The sequence below is a fragment of the Macaca mulatta genome, chromosome 4 (genome assembly GCF_049350105.2).
Source record: "Macaca mulatta isolate MMU2019108-1 chromosome 4, T2T-MMU8v2.0, whole genome shotgun sequence".
NCBI classification, from domain to species: domain Eukaryota; kingdom Metazoa; phylum Chordata; class Mammalia; order Primates; family Cercopithecidae; genus Macaca; species Macaca mulatta.
In genome coordinates, this window is record NC_133409.1 from 146,842,570 (window position 1) to 146,855,625 (window position 13,056).

Genomic DNA, 13,056 nt, shown 5'->3' on the forward strand with positions numbered 1-13,056 from the left:
ATTGTAGTTTTAATTCACATTTCTCTTATTATGAGTGAGGTGAAGCATCTTTTCATATTAAGAGATATTTCTTTTTATGTTCATATCCTTTGCTCATTTTTCAATTGGGTTGACCTTTTACTCATTGATTTAGAACTGTTCTTTTTTTTTTTTTTTTTTTGAGATGGAGTTTCGCTCTTGTCACCCAGGCTGGAGTGCAATGGTACCATCTCTGCTCACTGCAACCTCTGCCTCCTGGTTTCAAGTGATTCTCCTGCCTCAACCTCCTGAGTAGCTGGGATTACAGTTGCCTGCCACCATGCCCAGCTAATTTTTGTATTTTTAGTAGAGGTGGGGTTTCACCATGTTGTCCAGGCTGATCTCGAGCTGCTGACCTCAGGTGATCCACCTGCCTCGGCCTCCAAAAGTGCTGGGATTACAGGCGTAAGCCACCATGCCTGGCCTATAACTGTTCTTTATATAATAAAGAAATTAGCCCAATAGTTTTGCCATTTTTACACTGTTGGTTTAAAATTGTTTCCTTATGGTGTTTTTTTGTTTTTTTTTTTTTTTTTTTTTTCAGGCAGAAAAATTTTAAATGTATGTAGCAAAAGTTTGTAATACTTTATATTTTGGGGGAACAGTGTCTCTCTCTATGCCCAGGCTGGAGTGCAGTGGTGCCATCTTAGCTCACTGCAGCTTCAAACATCTGGGCTCAAGCAATCCTTCTGCCTCAGCCTCCCGAGTAGCTGGGACTACAGGCGTGTACCAGCACACCCGGCTAATTTTTAAAAACTTTTTGGCTGGGCACGGTGTCTCACGCCTGTAATCCCAGCACTTTGGGAGACTGAGGCAGGTGGATTAACTGAGGTCAGGAATTTGAGAGCAGCCTGGCTAACCTAGTGAAACCTGTTTCTACTAAAAATACAAAAATTAGCTAGGCGTGGTGGTGCACTCCTGTAATCTCAGCTACTTGGGAGACTGAGGCAGGAGTATTGCTTGAACCTGGGAGACAGAGGTTGCAGTGAGCCGAGATCACACCATTGCACTCCAGACTGGGAAACAAGAGTGAAACTCCATCTCAAAAACAAAACTTTTTGGAAAGATGGGGTTTCACTATGTTGCCCAGGCTGGTCTTGAACTCCTGGCCGCAAGTGATCCTCCTGCCTTGCCCTCCCAAAGTGCTGGGATTACAGGCGTGAGCCACTGCATCAGCCTGGTGAACATTTTTATTGTTTCCAAATGTTTGCTATTGCTCCTGTAAACGTTTATATGAGTCTTGGTGTAATTTGATGGGTTTCTTTCCAGGGTACGGTCTCAGGATGGCTTCTCTAGGAAATAGATTTGGAAGTTGACTTGCACAACGCTTTCTGGGGAATGCTCTTTAGAACAACACCTGTAAGGAACTGAAGGAAGCAGGATTGGTTAGAGGATTCTCCCTAACCAGTCAAGTTAACCATTGAAGTTAAGCTGCAATGTAGTTGTAAGAGAAGCCTCAGCTCTGGAGCTGGGCCAGTCTTTCCAGTTGTCCCAAAACGGGCAAGAAGGCTTGGCCTTTGTACTCCCTGAGCAGGGCGTGTGCATATCCTTGGGTGAGGCAGCTTCCTTTGGTAAGGGCAATTCCCTGAGAAGAACTCAGCTTTGAATTCAGCAGCCAATACCCCCAGCAGCTGGGTCCTGAGGGGTGGGATATGGGTGGTGCCCTGTAGCATCCACAGGCACATTTTAATAGGAAAATGCAGGGTAATAGACTGTGTGCACCTTCAACTGGACTAGATTTTGCCAATTGTTTTTCAAATTGATTGTACAGCAACAACTTCTCCCTTCTGCAGTGTATGATAATTTATTCTTTCCATATTTTCTATATCTCGATTTCCCTTGCTATTTTCTGGAAAATTTCTTTTCTTCTTTTTTTTTTTTAGATGGAGTCTCCCTGGGTCGCCAGGCAGGAGTACAGTGGTGCGACCTTGGCTCACTGCAACCCCTGCCTCCCGGGTTCAAGCAATTCGCCTGCCTCAGCCTCCCGATGGGCTGGGCTACGGGCATGCAACATCAGGCCTGGCTAATGTTTTATATTTTAGTGGAAACAGGGTTTCACCATGTTGGCCAGGATGGTCTTGATCTCCTGACCTCATGATCCGCCCACCTCGGCCTCTCAAAGTGCTGGGATTATAGGCGTGAGCCACCATGCCCGGCCGAAAATTTCTACAGATCCTTCTCGAGGTGCAAAAAATGATCTCTGGCTGTGTAATTTTTATTTCATTCAGGTTTTGTCTTTTTTTTTCTTTTCCCTGGAAGTTCCAGGCATTTCTTTAAAATTTTTTTTTCTTAAAGCAAATTGGCTGGGCACAATGGCTCATGCCAGCAACCCTAACACTTTGGGAGGCTGAGGCGGGCAGATCACCTGAGGTCAGGAGTTCGAGACCAGCCTGACCAACATGGTGAAACCCCATCTCTACCAAAAATACAAAAATTAGCTGTGCATGGTGGCGGGCACCTGTAATCTCAGGTACTTCAGAGGCTGACGCAGGAGAATCGCTTGAATCTGGGAGGCAGAGGTTGCAGTGAGCTGAGATCACACCACTGTACTCCAGCCTGGGCTACAGAGTGAGACTCCATCTCAAAACAAAAAAACAAAAAACAAAAAAAGCAAATTATTCCTTTCTTACGTTTTGATTTTTTTTTTGAGTCGAAGTCTCGCTCTGTCGCTCACGCTGGAGTGCAGTGGCTCGATCTCAGCTAACCGCAACCTCTGTCTCCCAGGTTCAAGAGATTCTCCTGTGTCAGCAGCCTCCAGAGCAGCTGGGACCACAGGCACGTGCCACTGCGTCCGGCTAATTTTTTGTTTTTAGTAGAGACAGGGTTTCACCACATTGGCCAGGCTGGCCTCGAACTTCTGACCTTGGGTGATCCGCCTGCCTCGGCCTCCCAAAGTGCTGGGATTACAGGTGTGAGCCACGGTGCCCAACCTTGATTTTTTTTTAAATGTATTTTTTAATTAATTAATTAATTTATTTATTTATTTATTTTTCGAGACAGAGTCTCCCTGTGTCCCCCAGGTTGGAGTGCAGTGGTGCAAGCTCAGCTTACTGTAAGCTCCGCCTCCTGGGTTCACACCATTCTCCTGCCTCAGCCTCCCAAGTAACTGGGATTACAGGCGCCCACCACCACTCCTGGCTAATTTTTTGTATTTTTAGTAGAGACCAGGTTTCACTGTGTTAGCCAGGATGGTCTCAATCTTCTGAACTTGTGATCTGCCCGCCTTGGCCTCCCAAAGTACTGGGATACAGGCACGAGGCACTGTGCCCGGCCTATTTTTCTGAGACAGGGTCTCACTCTGTCACCCATGCTGGAGTGCAGTGGTGCAATCATAGCTCACTGCAACCTCGAATACCTGGGCTCAAGTGATCCTCCTGCCTCAGCCTCCCAAGTAAAACATATATTTCCTTTATAACAGTCAATAGTTATATATTTTTTAGGTGCCAGGGCTCTAATTTCACTGGTTGTTATGTCTATTTTCATGCAGGCTTGTTTTTTTGTATCTAGGATTTTGTGGGAATTCTCTACTGCCTGTATCTGTCCTCCAGAAAGGTTTTGCATTTGCTTTTGCCAGGCTTCCCAGGGATACTACAAGCTCAGGACCCTGTTTCTTTCTTTCAAATCATTCTTTTTTTTTTTTTTTTTTTTGAGACAGAGAGTTTCTCTCTGTCACCCAGGCTGGAGTGCAGTGGTGTGAACTCAGCTCACTGCTACCTCGAACTCCTGGGTTCAAGTGATCTCCAGCCTCAGCCTCCTGAGTAGCTGGGATTACAGGTGTATACCACCATGCCCAGGTTTTTGTTTGTTTTTGTTTTTGGTATGTTTAGTAGAGACCGAGTTTTAACGTGTTGGCAAGGCTGGTCTCAAACTCCTGATCTCAGGTGATCCGCTCACCTTGGCCTCTCAAAGTGCTGGGATTACAGGTATGAGCCACCACGCCTGGCCATCTCTCTAATAAACTTCTAATTTCAGAATACTTTTAGGTTTATAGAATTATTGCCAAGAGAATCTTCTAAGTCTCCTAAGTTTGCTTTCTTATTTTTTTAGTTTAAATGTTTGATTCATGTGTCCTGAGCATTATTAAGAAGAGACCAGGTGACCAACTCTTGTCTCCAAAGTTTTGATCCTGGGTGAAAAGCAGAGATCCTAAGGCTGTGGATGGAATACTGGCCATGCCTCTTCCTAGCTGTGACCACAGGCATACCCCTTAATCTCTCATTGTGCTTCCTCCTCTGTAAAATGACAGGTGATAAGGTTTACCTTATAAGATTAGAGGTGATGTATGTATAATGCATAAATAGCTGCTTAATAAGGAATAGCAGTTAGGGATAGTAACAACAGGGGCCAGAGTAATATGATGCTCTTTGCAGCACCAGAACCCAGATAAAGTGGTTGAGACAGCTTCGACTCTCTGAACTGAGTGAGAACTGGTTATTTAGTATATGGGGTTCTTACCTCTTCAGTGCTGGGAAGAGGACTGGCCTTTAACAACTGAAACACACACAGTCTTTGACTATTTTTTCCCCACTTGATAGTGTGGGAAAGAATAGGGAGGTGAGAAAAATAAACCAAGTGTAGAAAGTAAAAAGGTTCCTCTTCAAAGTTTCCCTTCTTGTTAAAAAATAAATCATAAGTGTTAGAAATAATAGTTTCTTTTAAAGACTAACTTCCTTCAAGCCACCTTGTTCTGTGCTAATAACTCTGTTAAGCCCTATCCTGTGTAGCTATTAGATATAAGGGAATGAGTACATTCGATGTCCTTGTACTTTAACCAATATATTTGGTTATTACTTCTCTAAGTCCTTTTGCAAGCAACTTCCTCTTTTCCTTTGTTCTCCCTTGCCTTTACCTATTTAGGATAAAGTTTTAAGTTATTAGCTAGCCGGGTTTAGCTTAGATTGTGCGGTCTGGCTGCAGCCAATGGAGACAGAACACAGTAGCAAGGACAAGCTGTGTAAGGGATAAAAATTGCTTCCCTCCTTTGTTCGTGTGCAGTCTCGCCATTGTTCCATCTGTGGGGAACACCCTTTCTGCAGAAAGTAAAATTGCCTTGCTGAGAAAACTTTTTGTCTAAATGCTAATTTTTCCTTAGAGTACTGAGGAACAAGCATTCTGTTTCTGAATGAACATTCTACTTATAACACCAAGTAAACCAGAAGATTCCATTATAAAAAAGGCTACCAATTTCAGAGATGCCCATTGCTCTGCCAAGATGACCAGCAAAGAGAGAAAACAGGGAGGCAAGTGCTGCAGTGACCATCCCTTAGCTGTGGGCATCTGGGATCCCTCACACTGGGGCTGGTGCCTGTACGCTGTGCTAGTTGTTTGCCTGCAGACGCTTGGTTCAATTCCCACCCTTCCACATGCTCCTCTATGGGTGGAAGTCTACAAACTCCATTTCCTGGACTACCATCCATTTTTTTCCCCCAATGGGAGGTAAAAGCAACAGACTGGAAGATAGGCAGAAGGAAGAATCCTTTGCTTCCCCAACCCCAAACTCTGATAGCACTTCTGGCAGAAGCAGCTGAGACCAGGCTATGAGTTATGGGGCTACAGCACTCAAGCAGTGAGGTCACAGGGGCAGCAGTGGTGGTGGCCTTGGGCACTCTGGTGGCCCCATATGTACCATGTGCATGAACTCAGGTGCCAGCAGTCTGGTTCTACAGTCAAATCAACTGGTGACTTCAGGCTCCTGGTTGCTGCAGTGTCAGTGTGTGTTCTAGCAATGGTGGCCCCCAAATGATACCATTTTCCCATTCAGCCCTGGAGGTGAGAATGGCTTCCTGCAGTTACTCATCTCTGGATGACCTCTATTTCCCCCTGTTGATCTTTCAGTACTTCCAATACTTTTGCAACAACTCCCTGCAGTACATTCCCCATTTGGAACTATTTAGCTGTAGTTTTTTCCTGACTAGATAAACACATACTCTGTTACATACCCTGACCTGGCCTCGCACTGCAGACAAACCCATGGCTGCTGGGGGCTGGGCTCTACTGGACCCCTGGGGAAATGGAACCTCAGGAAAGACAGGAGAGAACGGGGTGGCAGCAAAGGAGAGGAAAGCCATGACCTCTCGTGGTGATGAAAAACTGGCTTTGATCTACTGAGTCCTGCATCCGCCTCCTCCAGGGGCCTTCCCGTTCCCCAGACCCCAGCTGCTCCACCAGGGTATCACACATCCTTTGTACCCTCACACCCCAAATTCTCTCTGCAGGGTGGAAATGGCACAGTCGTCCACCCGACTGACAAGTGGTGAGCAAAGCGAGGTGGAGGCACAGGAGGGCTTCGGCACCCAAAGCCTCCTTTGCCCTCCAGTACTGGATGTGGAGGTGGTGTGGAGCCCTGTCAGCCCCAGGAAAAACATTCAAGTAACTGAGTCAGCTTCCAGTCGGCTCTTAAATATTTAATTCCCATTTATTTAAAGTTTCGTCAGTCTGTGTACACTATTTATATTAAAAACACAGGAAGCTGGGGCTCCTAGCAAAAATATACATTTCAATTTTGGAGATTGTTCAGACACTGAGAAGAGCTGTATCCTCAGCACCAGACCCGGGTCGGGGCAGGGGTCGGGGCAGGGATGCGGCACGTGGTGGGGGAGGGGGAGGTGGGTCCCAGCAGCCGTCCCTTCATAGCCTTGGCCTGAAAGGAAGCACCCCAACCCCCATCAGCTGGGTGGGTGGGGAGCTGGAAGAATCCTGCCAGTAGAGAGTGATCCTGGGGCATGGAAGGGAGGCCACAGCGCCAGTAGGGGCAAGGGCTGAGCACTTCCACCCAGAGTCACACAGAATGGCCCCTTGGGAGGGAGGACCAGGCAGGACCCAGGAAGCCTGGGCTCGAACTCCAGCTCTCCTACCTCTGTGCTCTGAGACTACAGCCAGCCCCTTGCCCCTGCAGGCCTGGAGGGCTCTGCCCTACTCAGACATGGCATGCCCAGCTGTGCTTTGGCCCTGTTCTGAGGTGAGCGCACCTCAGCCTGGAAGCAGGGGAGGGCAGGGACCAGCGGTGTGGGACTGGTCCCACAAGGTCCCCGGACACCAGAGGCTGTGCAGGGAGACTTCTAGGTGGCCAGCTGGGCTGAGTAAAGGGGAAGAGGAGGGCGGCAGAGCTGTTGGGACAAATGGACATCAGAATGAACAGGCTCAGTTTATCCCAGGAAGCTCCCACTGGGAGCAGGTGCTGGGCTGACTCAGCAGGACCTGCAGGACTCCTGCCTCCCCAGAGACCTGGCCCAGCCCTGCCTGCCCACCTGCAGGCCCCTCTCTCCGGGTTATCACTTGCCTCAGGGAGGGAAGGGAGGTGCATGGAGCCTGCAGGTAAAGTGATTTCAGTGCTTGTGTGTGTGCTGGAGGGGGCAGTTTCAGGGAGAGTGGGGCCTGAGCTCCTATGGAGCCAGCTAGAGAAAGGAGCAGCGGGATGTGAGGCCAGGCCCAGGCCCTGGGTGCCGACATAATGTGGGTGGCTGCTACTGGGCAGGGGGGCAGTGGGTATGCTGGCGGAAGGCCTGCCCTGAGCTCTCCCTGGCCTGACCCCAGAACTCAGACCCCCAGTCCTAGGGGCAGAATTGCGTGTGCTGCTTCCTCCAACCACCAACCCCTCCTCCTTCTCTTGAGACTTGCTCCTCTTCAATGAGGTGGGGGCCTACCTGGAGGGAACCCTGCCTACTTCCAAGCTGGGAGACTGCCGTCCAGCGGCCAGTGCAGGGAGCCATCAGCAACACTGGCCTGGCAAACCAGTGTGAAGAAGATGGAAGGACGCTGGGTGTCAGTGGAGCTGAGGAGTGCTGCTGGAGCAGGATCAGTTGGGTCAGTGGGTGGCCTCAGCCTCGGAGGAGCAATTACAGTCTTGGGGAGGCATCTGGCTCTCAGCCTGGGCCTCCTGCCCACTGTCCTTTACAGCGGGGACCCTATGACTACAGGCTGCTGCAGTCAGTCCAGGCCATGCTCAGCCTTCCTTGGAACCCAGGCCCAGACAGCTTAGTGTTTCTTTGGATGGCTCAAGTCTTTTGCTCTGAAGACAGGAGACAGAAGTGAGGACCCTAAGACTGCAGGTGCAATGATGGGGCAGAGGGCAGGCCCCACTCCCTTCTGCTCCTGGAGAAAGCATGTGCAAAAGCAGAGGTCCTGTTCTATGCTGCTGGTGAAATCATACAAAACATCTCACAGAATAAGAAAGGAAGACAGACATGGGGGGTGGAGAAAGGGAGGGCAAGGGAGAAGGGAAGAGGAGAAGCCTACAGAAAGGAAGAAATAGAGTAAGCGAATTAGAAAGGAAAGAGGAACTGAGAAAGAGGGAGACAACAGACAGGAAGAGAGCTGACTGGAGGAAGCGGGAGAGAGGGCACAGGGAGCCAGAGGCGGTGGGTGTCATGTGTCTGACAGCGAGCATGGGACTCCGCTGCTCCAGGCCGGGTGCTCAAGGGCTGGTCAACGGAAAAGTCACGTGGGTGGGCCCCTCCAGTGCCGGCCCCACTGGAGCCTGCAGGGAGGCCTGGGTGCCGCCCTTAGTACATGTCCTTGTAGATCTCCTGGAGCAGAGGGTGCAGCGAGGTCTCGGTCTCGGTCTTCTTGATCCGCTGCATCATCTGCGCATGCTCGGTGACCAGCTGCCGCAGGTCAGCCATCTTCTGCAACAGCTTGGGGAAGAGGTACTGGGCATCGGGGTGGTTGGCCTGCAGGTGGAATTCGAGGGCACGCAGGATGGTGTCCTGGATAGCCTCCACCTGTGGAACGTTCATGAGGCCTGGCCGGTCTGTGGGGACACAGGGCATGCCAGGGAGCTCAGAAAGGCAGTGGAGCTCCCCTACTTCCACCCCAAGAGGTGACTTGGCCCAGGGGACAGCAGGCCTCCTTGGCCATGACAGACCAAGCCCTGTCCCGTCAGCAATGCTCCACTGGGTGTTCTAGTCTCCCTACCCCTGGTCTTAATCCACTTCTTTTGTTTTTTTGCCAATGGTTCCCCCCCCCTGCTCCCCGCCCCGATTAGGCAACATAGTATCATGGTTAAGAGACTCAATGCTTAATTCAAATCCTGTGTCTGCCACAGCCTATCGATGAAGCTATGGGCAGGTCACTCAGCCTCTCTGATGTGTAAAATGGAGATAGAAAACATTCTTCCTGCACAGGTTTGTTGTGAGGATCAAGTGAGTCATCATCGATGAAAAGGAACAGTGCCTGGCATGAAGTAAGCTCTAGGCCACGGTTAGTTAGCACAGTTATTATTGTATTTATTGTGTTGGAATTTAAAAAATGCAGAGACAATGCAGACAATTTTTCCACCCCACATTAACATGACAGCATACTGCCTGTTAGTCCTTTTCCTTTTTTTTGAGACAGGGTCTCGCTCTGTCACCCAGGTTGGAGTGCAGTGCTGGGATTTTGGCTCACTGCAACCTCCACCTCTCCGATTCTCCTGGCTCAGCCTCCCAAGTAGCTGGGATTACAGGTGCGTGCCACCACATCTGGCTAATTTTTTGTATTTTTAGTAGAGATGGGGTTTCACCATGTTGGCCAGGCTAGTTTCAAACTACTGACCTCAAGTGATTCGCCCGCCTTGGCCTGCCAAAGTGCTGGGATTACAGGCGTGAGCCACCACGTCTGGCTGAGTCTCTTTTCTATCTCCACCTCCATCTACATACATAATGAGATGGAGCTAATCCTGCATGGTCAGTCAGTGCCTTGCATGTTCCACTGCCAAGATCAAAGGGACACTTCCCCACACTGTCAGAGCTCAGGCACAGTGCCCTGCAGCGCGGGCCAGCCTCCAGGACGACTGGGTGTGCCGGGCCAGCCCACCTGCCACACTCTCACTCACCTCCACACAGAATGATGGCCGCAATGAATAGGGCCAGGTCACTGTCGTCAAGTTCCAGGGCGTTGAACTTGACAGCAAATTCAAACTTGGGCTCAATGATATCACTGAAGGGTTTACGGAGGCTGCGCAGGAACTCGCGGGTGACAAAGCCACTGCCGTTGGCTACCAGCAGCCCATCCTTGTTGACGATGGAGGCCAGCATGGCGAAGATGGCCTCGTGCACGCCATACTTGAGAAGGGTAACCTGGTCATTGAGGAAGAGGCTGCTGAAGCTGGGGATGCTCTTGGCGAACTCGATGAGCTCCCGCACGGTCTCCACCGTGGTGCACTGGCAGCGGTAGAAGACGTGCACGCTGATCTCCTTGTAGGGAGGCAGGCCGTTCACCAGCTGCTTCCACACCAGCCCCTTCTCTGCCTGCCACAATGTCTCGATGTCGTGGATCACAAAGGGCTGAAAACCAGGCCCTGTTAGAGACCAGGATTCGGGAGACCCCCACCCTGTGCTCCCCATATCCCTTGCCTGCACCATGAAGTTGAGGGAGGGAGAAGGCTTGGCTCTCCCAGGAGTCAGGCAGGCAGCAGTGGGACCCAGAGCCCAGGATACTGCCAGGCCGAGCAGCAACACTCACCGCTGTGTGGCTGGCTTTGCCAGTGAGGATGCTGCGGGCCTTCTTTTTGGTCATGTTGAAGTTTTTCAGGTAGGCATTGTAGATGTGCTTGGAGAAGGCCTTCAGGTCGGCCACCTGTGGGTTGTACTGGCTCCCCTCATTTGCCGTCAGCCCCGCCACCAGCTTCCTCTTCTCAGCCTCCGGCATCCGGCCGAAACGGATAGCTGCACAGGGAAGAGGGCAGTCAGCAAGGAGCCCAGGCAGGCCCCAGCACCTCTGACATCCCCATCCCTTTACAGGTGCATGGGCCAAATCCTTTTGGAGCCCAGGGCCCCCAGAAGCTCTAGAGTCAGCAAGGTGGGAATGCTGGGGTGGCCCCTCCAGATTGCAAGCTCCCCAAGACGTGGTTTTTTGGGGGGGGTGTATCTTTGCAAGAGCAGTGATTTTGTCTGTTTTGTTCACAGTGCCCAGAACACAAGGGCTCTAACATACTGAGTGACTGAGCTACTCTGACTGGGGTAAGACAGACTTTGGTGACAAAGGCCTGGGTTTGAGTTCCAGCTTAGCAGTTTACTAGCTGTGTGACTTGGGGCAGACTCCTTCACTTTTCTTTTTCTTTTTTTTTGAGACAGAGTCTTGCTCTGTCTCCCAGGCTGGAGTACAGTGGCACGATCTTGGCTCACTACAACCTCTGCCTCCCGGGCTCAAGCAATTCTCTGCCTCAGTCTCCCAAGTAGCTGGGATTACAGGTGTCCACCACCATGCCCGGCTAGTTTTTATATTTTTTTTTAGTAGAGATGGGGTTTCACCATCTTGGCCAGGATGCTCTCGAACTGCTGACCTCAGGTGATCCACCCGCCTTGGCCTCCCAAAATGCTGGGATTATAGGCGTGTGCCACTATGCCCGGCTTTTTTCTTTTTTTTTTTTGAGACAGGGTCTCCACTCTTGTCCAGGCTGGAGTACAGTGGCAAATCATGGCTCACTGCAGCTTTGACCTCCTTGGCTAAAGTGATCCTCCCACCTCAACCTTCTGAGTAGCTGAGACTACAGGTGCATGCCACCACCAAGCCTGGCTAATTGTTTTTTTTTTTTTTTTTTTTTTTGTAGAGACACGGTCTCACTATGTTGCTCAGGCTGGTCTTAAACCTGGACTCAAGCAATCCTCCTGCTTGGCCTCCCAAAGTGATGGGATTACAGGTGTGAGCCACTGCACCTGGCCACTTTTCTTTTTTAATCAGAAAAATGAGGCTAATACTTTTAAAAATGTACTGAGTTATTAGATCAATTAAATAAGAATCCTCACATAGTAAGCACTCAAAAATTGTTGTCATTAGTAATTAAGTAGGATACGAATGCAACTTCTCTCAGAGTTAGCGTGAGGAGAGGGATTCAGTCAGTTCTGAGATTTCCTAGGAAAGGAGTCAAACCCAGACCTGCCAGACCCCATTACCCAGGAGAGCCGCAAATGGAGGGCTCAGGTCCTGCTACCCTCTAAGATGCAAGGCAGTTAGGGCATCCCTGGGTAAAAGCTGGCCAAGCAGCTAACCTGCCTGTCAAGATCACAAGAGGCTCTCCCCTGTCCTCTAGGGGTCTGACTCAGAGAGGTACTAAGGGGACAGGTGGGCTTTGCAATATCCTACCCTAGGAGTCTGAAGACAAGGCTCTGCAGGAGGCCTGGAGCACAGGGCAGAGAAGGCTTTGTCTCTGGGGAGTGGCTGACCTCCAAGAAACTTCTGCCTGGCTCCTGGCAGTTGACAGATGTGGTCACTTACTGGCTACTGCCTGCCTTCTATAACCAAGAAGGGCCAAGGGGATCCCTGGCCTTGGCAGTAGCTTTCATGCTGCGTCAGGTCATCTGAGACAGGCTTGAGTTTCTGGGACTGGTGTTCCCCAAATTGTTCAAGCTGTTATCAATTCTCAGTTCCCTTCTGGGCCAGAATGGGTAAACCTCAGGTACAGGGAGGTAGAGACTACCCCAGGCCTGGGACCATGGTAGGTGCTGGCAGTCTGAGGAACTGGCAGGTCTTAGGCTCTAAGACCCAAGGTCCAGATCAGCAAAGCCAACAGCCAACAGCCATGGTGCTTACTGTGTGCCAGGCACTGCTCTACAGGCGCGCCCCCTCTGGGCTGCCCCGAGGGCTCCCTGGACCCTGGTTTCAGGCTGTGTGGAGCCAGCAGCCCGTGTTGCCCTGGTCAGCTCTCACCGTTGTGTGACATGCCCAGTGCCAGGCACTTCTGGAAACGGCAGTACTGACACTTGTTGCGGTTCTTCTTCTGAATCTTGCAGCTGCGCTCACACTTCTCGTACTCCAGCTTCATGCGGATCGTCCGACGGAAGAAGCCCTGAGGCACCAAGAACAGGTGAGGAAAGGCCACCAGGAGGTGGGGGGAGGTTGTGCCAAAGGGCCTGATAATGCATACTCCTGAAATTTGGAAGTAATGAGGAGAAATTTTTTTGGAGGGGAGATGGAGAAGGAAAATAAATAATTCTGAAACTTTAATTAAAACTATTTTAGGTTGGGCGCAGTGGCTCATGCCTGTAATCCCAGACTTTGGGAAGCCAAGGTGGGCCGATCACCTGAGGTCAGGAGTTTGAGACCAGCCTGGCCAAGATGGTG

The 13,056-nt window shown here is 50.4% G+C and overlaps 1 protein-coding gene across 17 annotated transcripts in view; it reads right to left on the minus strand.

The window, feature by feature from the left end:
• Positions 1–6,414: 6,414 nt before the first annotated feature.
• The window catches only part of PPARD (peroxisome proliferator activated receptor delta), an 85,791-nt gene continuing 79,149 nt past the window's right edge, over positions 6,415–13,056 (minus strand). For 14 of the 17 annotated variants that reach the window (XM_015136203.3, XM_015136201.3, XM_015136202.3 and 11 more), the window contains 4 exons: positions 12,643–12,781; positions 10,459–10,661; positions 9,830–10,280; positions 6,415–8,767 (listed from right to left, as the gene is read on the minus strand). In XM_015136203.3, coding sequence (XP_014991689.1) covers positions 8,520–8,767; positions 9,830–10,280; positions 10,459–10,661; positions 12,643–12,781 — 1,041 coding nt within the window. In that variant the 3' untranslated portion in view covers positions 6,415–8,519. The remainder of the gene's footprint in view (positions 8,768–9,829; positions 10,281–10,458; positions 10,662–12,642; positions 12,782–13,056) is intronic. The other 3 variants (XM_078000255.1, XM_015136204.3, XM_078000254.1) reach the window with 1 other exon arrangement.